The sequence below is a fragment of the Xyrauchen texanus genome, chromosome 6 (assembly GCF_025860055.1).
Source record: "Xyrauchen texanus isolate HMW12.3.18 chromosome 6, RBS_HiC_50CHRs, whole genome shotgun sequence".
NCBI classification, from domain to species: domain Eukaryota; kingdom Metazoa; phylum Chordata; class Actinopteri; order Cypriniformes; family Catostomidae; genus Xyrauchen; species Xyrauchen texanus.
The window spans coordinates 47,706,217-47,724,622 of record NC_068281.1 but is presented as its reverse complement, the minus strand read 5'-3'; the positions used below and the strand labels follow the sequence as shown (position 1 = coordinate 47,724,622).

Here is an 18,406-nt window from a genome sequence, read left to right as displayed (position 1 = left end):
GTTCCTCAACATTTTGACCAATACATTTTTAAGATGTTTCCAGTCAGTCAGGTTTTCTATGACTGTGGAAACCCTGTTAATTGTTGAAGGCATCCCAGACAGGGGTGTCAAAGTAAAGGTCTTCACAACATGCCCTAGTACTCTTGTGATTGCTGCAGAGAGGTTTGGAGGACATTTTGTACATTTTCTTGTAAAACTTACTAACCTCATGACTTTTGTCTGTGAGAATACATACAGTGGGGCCCAAAACAACACAATGAACATTTGGTATATTTGTGTATATATTTTAAAATATTTAATCATATTTTAAAGATTAACGCATTTAAGTTTCATTACAAAATTCCATCAAGTTGCCTTGGGGACTTTAATTTTTCAAAAATGTATTTAGTTAAAGATTAATCGATTCATTTGATTAATCGATTCATCATATCGGTTAATCAAATGTCTGTGTAGGTTTTGATATCAAGGATCCTATTTTAAGTGCACTAGCTGTCAGTGCAGCACAATGCTTTTAGCCAGGGGCATTCAATTAAAGTTCCTAGAGGTACGTCTCTTGATTTCCTTTCTAGCAAATGTCCGGACAATAACTTTCATGGTGTCAGTAGTCAATATAGCTATGAAATGACATGAGGCATGCTGATTTTTTTTAAATTGGCAGCAATGTTTTTTTGTAAAAGAAAAAGAAATATCATAATGTTAAAACAGTCTCTTCAAAACTAGGCAAAATTTAGTACACTGGGCCCCAGAGACAAAGCCAAAGTAGTAGGGTTTGGGGGATCTTCTACCAAAAATATTTAAATGAGTTCATCAATCGAGTGCACTTTGATATGAATATTAAAAGATAAAATCAACTGTTAATTTTGAAGCTGAATGACAACAGTCCCGTATTTTTAGATACCCAATGGGGCCTTAACACAAAATGATGTACTTTGATGTACTTATCCTCTTGTTTAGTTGTACATGTGGTCTTCCACATCTCTTTCTGTCCTTGTTAGAGTCAGTTGTCCTTTCACTTAAGACTGTAGTGTACACCTTTGTATGAAATCTTCAGTTTATTTGGCAATTTCAAGTATGTTCAAGGCCTGTCTAGATTTGATCAAAAATGACTTTTTTCAAATAGTGATGGTGTTGTTATTTACATCAGTATTGTCCTGACTATACTTTGTCAGACAGGTTTATCCCTGTCAAAATATATAGTCTTATTCCAGAAGTACGAATGAATAAACCATTAATCAGTGAAACAACAGGCTTTAACGTAAACTAAAACCACTACAAACTTTGTTAGACAATGTGAATGTATTTTTACATTTAAGGCAAGACATAATCCACAGCATGGGAATTCCCCATTAACCATAACACTTTAACAATTTAACAAACATACGTCCAAGTACAGTGTGTGTGTGTGTGTGTGTGTGTGTGTGTGTGTGTGTGTGTGTAAATGCATGCATGGTGCATGGAGGAGTTGAGTGGAACAAAGTTCATTTGCAGGCACATTGCGGGGGTCGATAGTGAAACATCCAGAGGACAAGCGAGAAATCCCAAAGGGAATGGAGATAAGATAGCTAGATTCTCTGCACTACACACATCCTCGACATTCCTGTCTTGGCTGACGGCTCTTCGAGTGGAGACTCCAATCAACTGCTGGTCTTTGCATTGCTGCGTGATCAATCGAACACCTCCCTCATCGATCAGCGTCATCGGCCTCTAACGTGCAAAGGCAATGCATGGTCCAGACATGCTTCCACTGCCTCATTCAATTAAACAATCGCCCCTACACCGCAAACACTCGAAACTCATCTCATTTCAACGGGCTCCATGACAATTAAAGACAAGTGTTGGTAATTGTGCGATTCTCAGCACCGCCACACAGTTTCAAATGTTATCAAATTGAAATGTGTAATTACATTTTTAACAAAATGAGATTAATAATAATTTTAATTAATAATAAAATATTAATTGGTTCAATTTGTTGGAAAGTTACAAAACCACAAATTGTTGCAGAAAATAAACTTTTGGGTTTCTCTTATATATCCTTGTCCAGATCAGTCCCGTTTTGATACTGCTTGTCTCATAACACAACATTTTTGTTTGTTGCTACCCGGATAAAGGCTGTCAAGAAATCCAGAAAACTAACATGTGGTTTTAATTTTGCATGCAAAGAAGAAACGACACGGCAGGTAAGGTAGCATTTCCTCCAGAACATCCATCCTGCTGACAGGACCAGGATGAGCCAGGGCTGGGTCAGTCCCGTTTGGTTAGAGGGTCAGTTTCACATTACGCATGGCCGAGGTTTCATAGGCTTACAGGGGTGACATGAGGGCTGATGGTAAAGGAGGGATATAAATAAAGGCGTAGTGAGACCGAGGCATCACTGCAGAACCCAGCTCATAACTTCCTTCCTGAACTAACAGGCCCACAAAAGGAAGTGTGCGTATGCGAGTGCACTTCATGTGTAAATGCATGCATGCATAAGGGTGTAACTAGTTTGTGTGCCCATTATGGCATGAAATCACTATATTTATATAATAAAATGTCAAAAAATCTAAGTAAATGGTGACTAAGTTTGTCATTCCGCCTAACATCTCCTGATGTGTTAGCGAATGATTACAATTATAATTTTTGGCCAAATCATCCATTTTTAGGGGTTATGAAGACTGTGAAAAAAGACAAAAGGGGAAAACATGTGTTTGTATGTAAAATGAGAGTACAGTGTGAGCACACGCTTTGTAAAGAACTTCTGATAAACAGTTGTGGTTTATTTACCATACATCTTCAGGAAGGCACAATGACTTGTGCTGCCTACTAGTGGCTGAGAGATATAATAGCTATTGGCAACAATGTTCAGATATGCATGTCATCTACTCACAGGTTTTGCGAGGGTGCATCTGCTGCAGCAATACAAAGATAAGTCATCTCCTAAAGAAATGGATGGAAGACAGAAATATCTATTATTATGTAACAAGAAAATCACATGAAAAACCATATTGGAGTAGTCTAAAGTTTGGACGCAAGTACACACTCATTATTACTATTTCTTAAAAAAAAATTAAAGCATGAGAATTATGTAAACGATTCACAATCAGTCATAAACTGCATTAAGAAAAAAGATTCTAAAAAAAGATTCAGAACACATAATTATTGGCCATTATACTGATTTCAAGTTGCATGTTAACACTGTTAACGCCATTTTTACTGGCTTATCCATTGTGCGCTGGTGTTGTCCGCGTGCCTGTGTACGTTTTGACAACAAGGGCCCTATTTTAAGAGCTCTAGTGTTTTTCACTATGTTTTATGTCATAAGCGCCAAGTCAATGGGCATGGCCATGAAGTTTTGGTCTAGGTGCAAGTGGGTTAGTCTAAATTGTGCGCTGTTATAATTCATCCCAGTCTAGGTTGGGAAAACCATTTTGGTTCCCCTCTTCCATCCCAGCACTCAAAAATAGTCTTTTGGAGAGAAAAATAAGGCATTTATTTCATATTAAATGAGAGAGGCAAAAGGCTTCAGGAGAGGGCAAAGGCCAAAATAACAAACAAAAGGGAACAAATTCCAAAGGAGGGTGGAGTCAACTAACTTTCCTAGAAAAGAAAATGGAAATAAACAACATAAATGTACTCTAACTCCCTTTCTACCCACATACAAGAGAAAACAGATATTGAAACAAAATGGCACCCTCCTCCCTACAAATGCTTCCAATGTAACCAGTCCAAGGCACACTTGACTTAGGACAATACCTTTTAACACCTTTTAACATCAGTTCAATAGGCACGAATGCAATCTCAAGAAATATACAACACATTCACAAGAGAGTGTAACAACACGTCTGAGCCAGGAGAGGGGAATGAAACTTTCCGGCAGCTTTTATCCCCTATCAGCTCGTTATCCCCTATCAGCCCGGTAGTGATTAGAGTGAGAGGGAGAACGAGAGAGAAGAGAAAAGCCAGGGGAAAAACAGACACGAAAAACAAACGTTCCCACCCCAAAATACACAACCAAAACAGATTCAAGTTACACCACATTGAATTTGTCTTATAGCGTAACACCTCCTCAACGAAAAGATACAAACAAATGATCACAAATAAAAAAATACACTTAAAATAAGTCCAGGGACGTAACAGCACGCAAAGCGCTAATGGGCTGGGTCGAGTGCAATTGAATTGGGAGGTTCTTCTCTGGTTATTGCAGCATATACGTCCTATTATATGGTCCATTCCCTCAAGCACCAGCGATATAAACAAAGACAGTACATTCATTAGAAGTTGATAGTGCAAGTGTTTTAAGTGCTCTCTCCTACAGTGTGTCTTAACTCAAATGGCACTGTGAAGCCTGTGAATAATTTTTCAACTAAAAATCAGAACGAACCAATTGATTATACTTTCCAGTGCTACAGAGGATGTTCTGGAAGAGTATGCTCGGTTTGCACATCTCTGTGCGGGCTCAATAATCTCTACAGCCATTCTTTCTGCTGGGAGCTTCATCATTGGAAATAAGGAGCATTCAAAACTACTGTTGAACTCCACCAGTGGATGAAGCTCATAGCAACAGGCAGCACAGAATGCACTAGTGGAGATGATGCACTGTGAATAGTGGCTTTAAGTGATAGCAACATTCAGTGTCCACAATATGAATTTCATACAATTTCTCCATAGCTGGACTAATTCTGTTCCATTTCTAAAATCTCTGGCCAGACTTTGGACACCCCTGATTTAATGAAACACGAAAAAATTAAACCAAAAACATTTCAAAATTCAAATTACATGAAAATATAATCAAAATAACAAAGTGGTCAAAGAAATCATAACGAATCCAAACATTTACCCTTTCCAAATTTCTCCTTTAAAATCACTCTCAACAACAGGTGGAAAAATACCAATACAAATAATATCTAATACTTGAAATATAAACAATGACTTATATATAGTTTAGCCACAGATATATATATATATATATATATATATATATATATATACAGATAGATATATATATATATATATATATATATATATATATATATATATATATATATAAATAAATAACTGTATTGCTCATGACGTCATAACAGTGAAGCCACTGCGCCGACATATTGCTATGCCCAAACATTTCAAATCCCTCTAGATTTAATAGGATATCATCTCATTTCAGTGAGTAAACATTAGTCATTCAGTCAATGATTTTATACCAGAAAATGTCATGGTTACTGTTGCAACCTCCGTTCCCTGATGGAAGGAACAACGCTTTTTTTCTGAGAGACTAGCATACCTCTGAACTTGAGAAAAGGCCAATGTCAAGTTGGCAGACAGAATTTGCATGCCCCGCCCCAGACATATGGGTATAAAGGGAGCGGGCGAGCGAATGCCAGACAGGTTTTCACTGAGGAGCCGAGAATACTGTTACGGTGCATTACAGTGGTAGGGATAGTGACGTGGCAAGGGGAACACAAGGTCTCGTTCCTTCCATCAGGGAACGGAGGTTACAACAGTAACCATGACATTCCCCTTCTGTCACTCACTCGACATTGTGTCAATTGTAGTGACACAAGGTGTCCCACTTAAAAACGCCATGCACTACCCCATGTTACGTGGCTGCCGAGCCAGGTGCAAGAAGGCTGTTTGCGTGCTAGATGCCGCTGGGTTGGCTGCACGTAACCCTCCCCAACACCCAAATAAAAGGTGTCATATACTGCTCTTAGGTTCCTCGTACCCGTGCGGAAACAGGCAACATTACTTGCATGGGAGCCAGCCGGCCAGCCGCGCATTTTCTCGCTCTATGTTTCTCGTCTTAACACTATAGATGTGTCGGGGAAGGTGTCCTTTCCCGTTCTATTCTTTGCCCTGTGAAGATCACGACCTGCCCAAACTGGGGGGAGGTAACTTGTGGTCAATACACACAGGGGTTGTCAAGCCACCTGTGTATATGGTGCTGTGGTAGATCCTGCCTGACAAGGGAGGAGTTGCTACAGACACGGCGACCGGGGGGCAGCGAGGACAGCCCCAGGGAGATACGGGTCCTGCCAGTGGGGGGGACCGTACCGTGGAAAATACGTCACAGGAAGTTGCCTGAACGAGAACTATGCCTGTGGAGCCCAAGCCCAACACAGAGCACTCGACTAGTGGTGGGTCTGGCGGCAAATTCCTCCACTGTATCTGTGGCCAGAGGGCTAGGGAGGAAGAGCATCCAGGAAGCGAGAGCTTGCTGGCTCACCTGGGAAAGAAGGCGCACTGGTACACTGGCACTTGGTGAAGGGCGGTTGCACCCGGTCGGTTGTTCCGTATTACCGGCTCGGACCTGTCAAAACACGGGAGGAGATCGACTCAACCCTGAGGTTGTAGAACCTAGCAAAGGTGTTGGGTGTTGCCTAGCCTGCTGCTCTGCAGATGTCTGCTAAGGAGGTGCCATGGGCCAGTGCCCACGAGGATGCCACAGATAGATGCTCAGAGCATCTAGAGCCCTGCATGCAGTCCACATGGGTACGCAAAGCACGTACCGGACACAGCAACAAAGAGGCTGGGTCTGCCTCCTCCCGGGGCAGCTTCGCTTGCAGGTTCACAACCTAAACCCTGAAGGGGGGTCATAGGAACCTAGGGCACATAGCCTGGTCGTGGTCTTAGGATGAGGTGAGCATCTGCCAGACCGAACTCCAGGCAAGTGTTGCTGACAGAGACCGCTTGCAGGTCCCCAAACCTCTTGATGGAAACGAGCGTGATCAGGAGGGCCGTCTTCAAGGAGAGGGCTTTGAGCTCGACTGAATCAAGCAGCTTGAAGGGGGGGTCTCTGAAGGCCCGAGAGGACCACTGAGAGATCCCAGGAGGGAAACAGACTTGGCCGAGAAGGGTTCAACCTCCGGGCGCCTCTTAAGGAACCTGATAATCAATTCATGCTTACCAAGGGACTTGCCGTCTACTGCGTTGTGGTGGGCTGTGATAGCAGTGGCACACTTCAAGGTGGAGGGGGACAGCCTCCCATCCAGCCACTCCTGCAGGAATGAAGCACTGACCAAAATGTGCAACTCTGTGGGTCTTTAGATCTGGAAGAACACCAATTTGCGAACAGACGCCACTTGAGGGTGTAAAGTTGCCTGGTAGAGGGGGCTCTGTCTTGATTAATTGTGTCTACGACTGCAGGTGGTAGACTTCCGCGTCCCATCCAGGGGTCAGACGTGGAGATTCCAGAGGTCTGGGCGCGGGTGCCAGAGGGTGCCCCGTCCCTCAGAAAGCAGGTCCTTCCTAAGGGTAATTTGCCAGGGAGGTGCTTTCACGAGGAGCATGAGATCAGAGAACCAGGTCGGGGTGGGCCAATAAGGAGCCACCAAGGTGACCTGTTCCTCGTCCTCCCTGACCTTGCACAGCACCAGTGCAAGAAGGCTCACTGGGGGAAATGCGTACTTGCGCTGCTCCCGGGGCCAGCTGTGTGCCGTCACGTCTGTGGCGAGAGGGGCCTCCATTAGGGAGCACCATAGCGGGCAGTGGGAGTTGTCTTGGGAGGCAAGGAGGTCTATCTGTGCCCTGCCGAAGCGGCTCCAAATCAGCTGGACCACCTGGGGTTGGAGCCTCCACTCTCCGCTGAGCAAGACCTGTCGCGACAGCGTGTCCGCCGTCGTGTTGTGGTCACCAGGGATATGAGTGGCGAGCAGCAACCTGAGTCATGGCTGACTCCAAAGGAAGAGATGGCGGGCGAGTTGTGACATGTGACAGGAGCGTACGCCGCCTTGGCAATTTATGTATGCTACCGTGGCAGTGCTGTCTGAACGGATCAAGACGTGCTTGCCCTGAATCAGTGGGAGAAACCTCCGCAGGGCAAGGAGTACAGCCAACAACTCGAGGCAGTTGATGGCGGGGCCCTGTCCAGGAGCCAGCGGCTGTGTGCCTGTAGCACACGGCGCCCCAAACCAGTTGAGAGGCATCTGTGGTGACCACGACACATCTGGACACCTGCTGTAGGTGGACTCCTGTCCGCTGAAAAAAAGAGTTCTGTTCATGGGTTTAAAGTCTGAGAGCAGGAAGGGGTGATAAACACACTGTATGTGCTGCGGCGCCATGCCCATCTCAGGACTGGAGTCTGAAGCCGGAGCGGTCTCATATGCATCAACCAGAGTGGCGCGACCGTGGCTGAGGATGCATATGGCCCAGGAGCCTCTGGAACTCTTTGAGAGGAACCGCTGTGCCTGGCTTGAAGCGAGCCAGGCACGTAAGCACTGACTGCACGCTCTCGGTTGTGAGGCGTGCTGACATTGAGACTGAGTCTAACTCCAAACTGAGAAAAGACATGCTCTGAACCGGAGACAGCTTGCTTCTTTCTCAGTTGACCTGAAGCCCTAAGCGGCTGAGGTGCGCGAGCACCTGGTCCCTGTGGGTGCATAGTAACTCTCGAGAGTGCGCTAGGATGAGCCAGTCGTCGAGATAGTGGAGTATGCAGATGCCCACTTCCGTAAGGTGCTGGCGTTTTGACGCACATTGGCGTGGAGCGAATACCGCTGCGACGATGCAGAAGCCTGGCGAAATTAATCACGTAGCCAAGTTGGATGGTCCTGGCCAGCCATCGCGACGGGCTGGAAAGTGCAAGCCATGCGTCTAAGCTCCGTGCGAGGGGCACTAACGGGACAATCATTTGGACGTACCAGGTGGGGCCTCGCGGCGGGGGGGAGCAGGTAATAGTGCGTCGGCCGTGGCTTGAGTGCTGAGAAAAAACTCAAAAGCACTTACCTACTCCACGCACCCAGCAGGGGGCGGGTTATAGACAGAGCAGGTCCTGCAGGTACATCCCGGAGACTCGTCAGCGCTGGCCTGCCGGGGCTAGGCAGTCGTGGGTCCGGAGGCGAGATGGCTGTGTCCAGGGAGCCGGGACAGCAAGGTTTTGGTGCGGGGGTGTCGTGAGAATGGCGCACGCTGGTCTGATGACCCAGGAAGTCACGTCCCTATGAGCGGCGCCCTGGCCCGCAGAACCGAACGAGTAGCCGTGAGGGGGGGGGCGGAGGTTTCCAGTCCCCTCACGCTCATGGCGCCCCGGGAAAGCATAGCGGACATCCTGGGGGCAGGTACACAATGACAGACCAGTTGTGGATGGTAACTTGTAATCATGGACTCCATTCCTTATGGATCTGTGCAGCAACAGCCCACAAAGAAACAGAGGACACTAGGACAAGGAGAGCAACAGCGGTTGGCTACAGAGGTAAGCTGTAATGGCCAATGGCCCTGGTCACACCTGGCATTAACATGTGTCATGGTTGATTCAGTCACAAGTGGACACCTGTGATAATAGGGTCATTGTGAAGTTTGCACAATGCACAATGACCTATTTCTCAGAAAAATAGCTAAATGCACTTTATGCGACACCATTAACATACAATACACCCACAGTTTGTGTGCATACACCCACGGATAGCGCAAATGCTCCCACTCATGTCCACTTGTGCTCTACGCTGGCATGAAAATTGCACTTAGAATTAGCGTGGTCATGAAAATTGCATAAGACGTAGCTCTCTTTTTTCTTTTTGGTAGTTATCAGCATATTGGTGTGCATGTTAACACACTCATATTCTCATTGGAAATTACACAATTACTTTTCCCCATAAGTCTCAGTTTGATCTCAATTTGATTTCATTGATGTCTCGGAGAAACAAATGAGATCTCACTATGGGGCTTAAAGGGACTATAAGGGACTTCATCTTCCTAAATTTGGTGTGTCAGACTGACAGTATGGTACAGTTTCTGGTTATCGGTTTACTACAAATACTCTGGTTCAAATAAGGTATTCTCAATAACAGTATTGAAAATTTTTAAAGATTGTGAAAACAAATGGTTAAACCTTAAATATACAGGATGGGAGGTAAGGACAACCACAAAAGTGACTTAATGGGTCATTATTCATGTTTATAACCACAATGTAGTGACCACAGTTTTTCACAATGATTATTATCTTCACATATTTTACAGGTATTGTTTCATTCACATCTCAAGATTATGGAGCCCCTTAGAGGACAGGGAGGGAATTTATGTCTGAAATAGTTTTGAATTCCCTAACAATGGGTCTTATTAATGAACCATGAGCAGAACAAATTTGTAAGCATTTTACCCAAGACTTGTTTTACTAACAATTTACACAGACATTTGCTCTGCTCCTGTTCCATGAATAAGGGCCATTAAGTTTTGCATTACCTCGCAATTATTTTGGGTACCGTCAGAATAGCTTTATCCATCCCTTATTCAAATTTACCATGGTTTTACTACAGCAGCCATATTTTAACCATGATATTCATGTTAAGACCATAGTATTAATATTATTATTTACACCATAGTTAATTTGAACCATGGTGTTCCCACTCAAAGTTGTACTAAAGTAAAACTGCAGTAACCATGACTGTAGTAACCGTTTTTGTTGTAAGAAGCATGGTTCTAAAAACCATGGCAATATGTACCACAATTTTAGCATGGGTCTAAATTCTTATTACCATAGTTTTGTTATTCCTGATTTGTTACTATGGTTTAACCATAAATATAATAGTGTAATCAAATATAGTTATTGCAGTAAAACCATGCAAAATGTATAGGTTGTTTACTAAGGTTTTACTACAAATACTATAGTTCAAATAAGGTCACTGTAGTAAAACGATGGTACATTTTGTGGTTATCAGTTTACTACAAATACTCTGGTTCAAATAAGGTGACTGTAGTAAAACGATGGTACATTTTGTGGTTGTTATCGGTTTACTACAAATACTCTGGTTCAAATAAGGTTACTGTAGTAAAACAATGGTACATTTTGTGGTTGTTATCGGTTTACTACAAATACTATAGTTCAAATAAGGTCACTGTAGTAAAACGATGGTACATTTTGTGGTTATCGGTTTACTACAAATACTCTGGTTCAAATAAGGTGACTGTAGTAAAACGATGGTGCATTTTGTGGTTGTTATCGGTTTACTACAAACACTATGGTTCAAATAAGGTGACTGTAGTAAAACAATGGTACAGTTTCTGGTTATCGGTTTACTACAAATACTCTGGTTAAAATAAGGTTACTGTAGTAAAACGATGGTACATTTTGTGGTTGTTATCGTTTTACTACAAATACTCTGGTTCAAATAAGGTTACTGTATTAAAACGATGGTACATTTTGTGGTTGTTATCGGTTTAGTACAAATACTCTGATTCAAATAAGGATACTGTAGTAAAACGATGGTACATTTTGTGGTTGTTATCAATTTACAACAAATACTCTGATTCAAATAAGGATACTGTAGTAAAACTATGGTACATTTTGTGGTTGTTATCGGTTTACTACAAATACTCTGGTTCAAATAAGGTTACTGTAGTAAAACAATGGTGCATTTTGTGGTCGTTATCGGTTTACTACAAATACTCTGGTTCAAATAAGGTGACTGTAGTAAAACAATGGTGCATTTTGTGGTCGTTATCGGTTTACTACAAACACTATGGTTCAAATAAGGTGACTGTAGTAAAACAAATGTACATTTTATGGTTGTTATCAGTTTACAACAAATACTCTGGTTCAAATAAGGTGACTGTAGTAAAACGATGGTACATTTTGTGGTTGTTATCGGTTTACTACAAGTACTCTGGTTCAAATAAGGTGACTGTAGTAAAACAATGGTACATTTTATGGTTGTTATCAGTTTACAACAAATTCTCTGGTTCAAATAAGATTACTGTAGTAAAACGATGGTACATTTTGTGGTTATCGGTTTACTACAAATACTCTGATACAAATAAGGATACTGTAGTAAAACGATGGTACATTTTGTGGTTGTTATCAATTTACAACAAATACTCTGGTTCAAATAAGGTTACTGTAGTAAAACAATGGTACATTTTGTGGTTTTTATCGGTTTACTACAAATACTCTGGTTCAAATAATTTGACTGTGGTTAAACGATGGTACATTTTGTGGTTATCGGTTTACTACAAATACTCTGGTTCAAATAAGGTCACTGTAGTAAAACAATGGTACATTTTGTGGTTATCGGTTTACTACAAATACTCTGGTTCAAATAAGGTGACTGTAGTAAAACAATGGTACATTTTATGGTTGTTATCAGTTTACAACAAATACTCTGGTTCAAATAAGGTTACTGTAGTAAAACGATGGTATATTTTGTGGTTGTTATCGGTTTACTAAAAATACTCTGGTTCAAATAAGGTTATTGTAGTAAAACCATTGTACATTTTGTGGTTCCTATGATTTTACTACAAATACTGTGCCAAAGTTCAAATATTATTGCAGTAAAACATTTAGTAACCACTACATTTAGTGGTTACTAAAGTTTTACAACATATTCCATAGTTCAAATAGGGTTACTGTAGTAAAACCATGGTAGATTTTGTGGTTGCTATCAATTTTACTACAAAAACCATAGTTCAAATAAGGTTACTGTAGTAAAACTATGGCAAATATTGAGGTTGTTATTGTTTTACTACAAATATCATAGTTCAACTATGGTTACTGTTGTAAAACCATGGTTCATTTTCATAAGGGATGGATAAAGCTCATGGAAGGGAACCAAAAATAAATGTGTTAAAACTGGTAGTTCCAGTCATTTTTAATTAACGTTTTATATGAATGCGCCTTCTCTGCTGTCCTCCTTTATGAGACATTGCAAGAGTTTTATGCCATACAAAACACCATAGTAATGCTGTCTTTAAATCAACTGTGAAGCCCTAAAGGATACACGGAAGTCAACAGTGTTCATCAGCCCTGTATTACTCACCCAAAGCGCTTGTGAGGAATATATGGTTTAACATTCTACTGCTGTGCACGGAGGGGAAGAGAAAGTAACCGGGACCTATTCATTTTTTTTCTGCTGTCCAGCAAGACTGTAAACTGTAACAGGGGGCAGTGGTGGCTCAGCGGTTAAGGCTCTGGGTTACTGATCAGAAGGTCGTGGGTTCAAGCCCCAACACCACCAAGACACCACTGTTGGGCCCTTGAGCAAGGCCCTTGAACCTATCTGCTCCAGGGGCGCCGTATCATGGCTGACCCTGCACTCTGACCCCAGCTTAGCTGGGATATGTGAAAAATAAATAATTTCACCATGTATATGCAGAAATGTATGTATAATGTGTGACAATTGGTCAAATTAAAATTAAATTAAAATTAATATGATAAACATCATCTAAAGTTTTTGCCCCACGATCACACATCGCTTACTGAAGCTCTGAGTGGAGACTGAATGTTTTTGTTTTTTTTCAGGTTTATATATCTAACATTACTCCAGCCTAAAAAAGATACACTGGCAACTTAATAATAAGTAAATATTTTCCAGATACCTTTTTAACTATTTACTTTGGCTTCTCTAAGGGTCTCGGTACATTTTAAACGGATTAACAAAAAACAGAAAAATAGCCCTGGAATGCTCTAGAAAATGTTACTGTATTTTTTGTTCATGTTATTTAGGTGAAGTGTATCATTTCTGTGCCACTAAACGGAATTGCAAAAGGAATCACTGCTTTCGGTTTTCCCGAACCAAGGGGATCAAACTACAAATGGCTTATGGACAGTTGTCTCTAGAAAAAATGACATGTTGAATTAGACTGATATATATCTTTAATATAGTTATTTGGTTTATGTTGGTGTGCATAGATTTGAGTAGATGTGCAAGATATTGGTGCAGGATGTTTAACTACCTGTAGAATAGGGGCAGCAGTGTCATGGATGGAGAGGATGTGTGTGATGTTGTTTCTTGCCAGTTGCTCCCTGTCTCTGGCATCTGTAAGAATAAATGGACATGTATAATCTTTCCTAAATGCAGATTTTAATGAGTTGTGTGTTGGAAATAATATTTTAAAACCTTACCTTTGAAATTACCCAAGTACAGGTCTGGCAGAACCTGAGGCAACACAAGCAAGTTTGTTCATTCACAACTAAAGCAATATTATACATTATTACAAAGTCAAATGATATATTATGTGTGTGTGTGTGTGTGTGTGTGTGTGTGTGTGTGTGTGTGTGTGTGTGTGTATATATATACATACATACATACATACATATATAAAAAGGTTTCAAATTAATGGGTAGATTGATATTACTTAAAGATACATATAATTAAATTTTTCCTGGTTAAAATACAAATTCACATTTGCACATTTTTCTATATCAGTAATTATGTTTGTACTAGTAAAAAAGTGAATTCTTGATTTAAAAAATAAATGTCATTACTCAGAGAATTTCCCATTCTTGATGCCAAAAACTGAATTTTAATTAGTAAGACACATATAGGTAATTACTGATATCTGTAACTAAAGCTGTGCATCGCCAAGCACAATACAATACAATTTTATTTTTCTAAAATAGATTTTTTTTGTGCCAGTTTTACTACAGTAGCCATATTTTAACCAATATTTTCGTAGAGAAACCATCATAGTTATTAATGTTTTACTGTAGAAAAACCTTAGTATTAATCATACACAATTGTAGTAAACATGGCTCCTATAGTAATCACAATGACAGTTCCATGTCTTGTGTTTTGGAGTTTTTTTTTTTTTGGACAGAAACAATGGTTTTACAATAGTAATACTGTAGTAACAATTAAAAGAAACCATGCTTTTTTTTTTTACTATAGATTAACCATGATTCATTTTACACTATTGATCATGATATTCTTTTAGATCATCTGCAGTGTGTGGTTGGCATTCAGGGCACGGCCCTCCAGTGGTTTGCCTCTTATTTGAAAGGAAGAAAGTTTTCTAAAACTTCTCCTCTACATCTGCTCCTCTATTATGTGAGGTACCGCAAGGGTCGATTTTAGGACCCTTACTATTCTCCGTGTACATGCGCCCACTGTCCTCAATTTTTCAGAGATATGGCATGTCTTATCATTGCTACACTGATGCCACTCAATCTTATTTTCCAGCATGCTTGGATAAAAATTATCAATAGAGAATGCCCTAAATTGCTTCGATGATATTAAATGCTGGCTGGCTGACAATTTCTTACAATTAAATGAGAGTAAAACTGAAGTCCTGATTCTCAGCCCCTCCAAGTCCTCTTTACCTGGACAGGTCGAACAACTAGGTCTGCTAACGTTAAATGTGCAAGATCATGCAACTAGCCTTGGAGTGATCTTGAACTCATCACTGCTTTAAAATAGACAGATAAGTGCTGTTGTTAAGAGCAGCCTTTTCCATCTGAGATCAATTACAAAAATCTAAAATTAGATTTAGAAATTGTGATTAATTCGCTAATATGGTCAAGGGTAGATTACTGCAACTTATCGTATACCGGACTGCCGCAAACTGCTCTGTCCCATTTACAGTTGGTCCAGAATGCAGCCGCTTGGCTCCTTGCAGGGTCTAGAAAGTTTGACCACATTACACCAGTATTAGTATCCCTACACTGGCTCCCCATAAAATGGAGGATAGATTTAAAAATTCTGCTCTATGTATATAAAGCTCTATCTGGTCTCGCACCTCAATATTTCTGTGACCTTCTTGTCCCATACTCTCCTACTAGAGCACTTAAGTCAGCTGACCAATGTCTGCTGAAAGTTCCTCATTGTTGCTACAAATTGAAGGGTGATTGGTCATTTGCTATTATAAGCCCCAAACTCTGGAACAAGCTTCTAATTCAAGCTTCTAATTCCAAACTCTGGAACAAGCTTCTAATTCATATCAACAGCTCCAACGGCCTTTTTAAATCTGCTTTAAAATACATTTTAATTAGGCATATAGATTTTAGACTCTATTTATTAGTATTTATTTAAGGGTATATTATGCATACTATGTTGTGAATTAATTATGTATTGTAAAGCACTTTGGGTCAACTTCTATTTTTATAAATGTGCTCTATAAATAAAGGTTGAGTTGAGTTGAGTTGATGGTTATTCTTGTGGTTACTATGGTTTTACTACAAATACCATGGCTATAATATGGTTACTGTAGTAAAACCATGGTCAATTTATTGCAAGGGAATGCAAAATGTACTATGAGGGCACACAAATCTTTTTCAAGAAAAATATTCCCGCCCTGTCATCTAAGGGGCTCCGTAGTTCTGAACTCACTGCAAAACAATGTTATTTGGATGACACGCTTCATCGTTATTTAACTGTATGTCACTGTATGATATAAATATACATATGGATCAATACAAATGTCAATACAGAGATCTAAAGTGTCCATACAATATTGCAAGAAACAGTATATTGATATAACGATATATAATTGTATCAGCACAGCCCTATTTGTACCTGCATTTTTGCTAGTAGAATATCACAATGATCTCTCATTCAAACCTGTTCAAAATGCAGTTACAGATATCTACAATTAATTTCTCACTAGCTGGGAGTCCATATAGCCTATACATGTCAGCAGTGGTCCACCGATATAGGTTTTACAATGACCAATGCGAAATCTAAAGAGCAGAATGTCTGATATAAAAGCCCATAATACAATTTAACAATGGCAAATGAGGTGGCCTGGGTAGCTCAGCGAGGATTGACGCTGACTACCACACCTGGAGTCATGAGTTTGAATGCAGGGCGTGCTAAATGACTCCAGCCAGGTCTCCTAAGCAACCAAATTGACCTGGTTGCTAGGAAGGGTAGAATCACATGGGGTAACCCATGTGACTGGATTAGAAGTTCTTGCTCTCAATGGGGGGCGTGGTCAGTTGCTCGTGGAGTAGCATGAGCCTCCACATGCGTGTCATGCACAGTAAGCCACGTGATAAGATGTACGGATTGACGGTCTCAGAAGCGGAGGCAACTGAGACTTGTCCTCCGCCACATGGATTGAGGTGAGTAACCGCACCACCACAATGACCTACTAAGTAGTGTAAATTGGCCATTCCAAATGGCAAATTAGATGTACACAAAGTTCTTAAGTAAAAAATACACAGTAACAAGTTTGCTGAAACTTGAAAAAACAAGGTTATCGGGCGATGCGAAAATCTGAAAATGGCCAAATATCTATATTTTCTATCACTATCAGCTATGAATGTCTTACTAGTAAAACAATATTTATATTTTTTAATATTTCAATAATTACATTGTTACTAAATATCAACAATGGAATTACATCTATTCAAAATGAAAATGTTTAATATCTGTAATTTGGTTTAATGTTAATTTCAGCTATCTGTTATGTGATTGTAACTAGTAAGAAAGCCTTTAAAAGTAAATAAAAGTAATTAAAGATATCTAAAATTACTTAAACTATGATATCATTCTAAGAGCCATTTCCAGATGCCTGAAATCCCAAATTGAAAAAATGTACACATATAAAAAGTTAGATTTTATTTTTTTAATCTAAAACAAATATCTAGAAATGTCTTTCTCTCTCAGTGTGGAGATATTTTCAGATATAGAGACCGGGGCTAGTTGTCACAATATGATCTCCGTAAAGACCAATTGGACATACTACTGGTTATTTTATCAAATAAAGTGTTTACATCGTGAAATCGTAAGGCTAGGACGTTGCTACGTGATTGCTAGCTGGTTGCTGGAATCGATCGCCATCAAACTTCTAACATCGCATTTCCCTTTCAAAGTTACGGAGCGAAAACAGTGCAGCAACAGACCCGGGAAGCCATGACCATCTACCTTATTTATTCCGTTTCCCATTCCACAATGTTCGCAATAGAATGCAGGAATCCGCTTGAAATCAAATGTCGGTGAATATCAACACTTCTGATCACTACTTAGGGCTGATTTCCCGGCCGGTGAGCTCTCAGTAAACGTCTTTACACGCTCAAGTGTGTTCAGTTCCTGGACGAGCCTCTCTTAAAGGTACAGTACGCATTATTACAGACAAGAAGCGAGAGCGCGCACGTACACCGTTTCTAACATCGATTACCGTGCTGGTGTGTGATAATAAGTATGGAATGATATTCCGGACATTATTCAAAAGGAATTGCAAATTGTATTTGCAATTGCGTTTTCAATTTGTGGACGCATAAAATGTGACATAATCCAAACGCAATTGCAAATCGCGCATTACCGTTTGCATTTTCGTTTAAGCGAACACACAGTGACTGCCAGATTTCAAATGGAAAAGCAAAGTCCGTTTGCAACTGTGTTTCCCATATCTTACGAGTTTTGGCCCTGTCATATTTAAATAGCAATTTCAATTACCACGTCTGCTTTTTCACTTTCTCAGCGTCGTATGTAGCCAGCCAAAACTCAAATGGAATACTAATTCCCTTAGTATTTCCATTTCCGATGCCTTACACAGAAACCTGTCAATCAGGGTCAAGGGTGGGATTATGCTATGGGGCGTGTTTGTCTTGGGAAGTGACATCACTCACAGTCTATCAGGATCAATAATTAGCACTGCACTTTATTCATCTATAATCTCACACTGGACTGTCAACATATTCTCCTCAATATACTACTTCATATATATATATATATATTTCATATACTCCTACTTATTGTATTGTATATTGTGTGTATTGTTTACT

General features: G+C 40.5%; 1 protein-coding gene across 2 annotated transcripts in view; it reads right to left on the bottom strand.

Moving 5' to 3' along the window:
• Positions 1-17,708, bottom strand: part of dusp22b (dual specificity phosphatase 22b) — a 34,816-nt gene extending 17,108 nt beyond the window's left edge. For both annotated transcript variants that reach the window (XM_052127920.1, XM_052127919.1), the window contains exons 1-4: positions 17,547-17,708; positions 13,805-13,838; positions 13,636-13,718; positions 2,867-2,916 (exon numbers count right to left, since the gene is read on the bottom strand). In XM_052127920.1, the coding sequence (XP_051983880.1) occupies positions 2,867-2,916; positions 13,636-13,718; positions 13,805-13,838; positions 17,547-17,567 (188 nt within the window). In that variant the 5' untranslated portion in view covers positions 17,568-17,708. The remainder of the gene's footprint in view (positions 1-2,866; positions 2,917-13,635; positions 13,719-13,804; positions 13,839-17,546) is intronic.
• Positions 17,709-18,406: the final 698 nt, after the last annotated feature.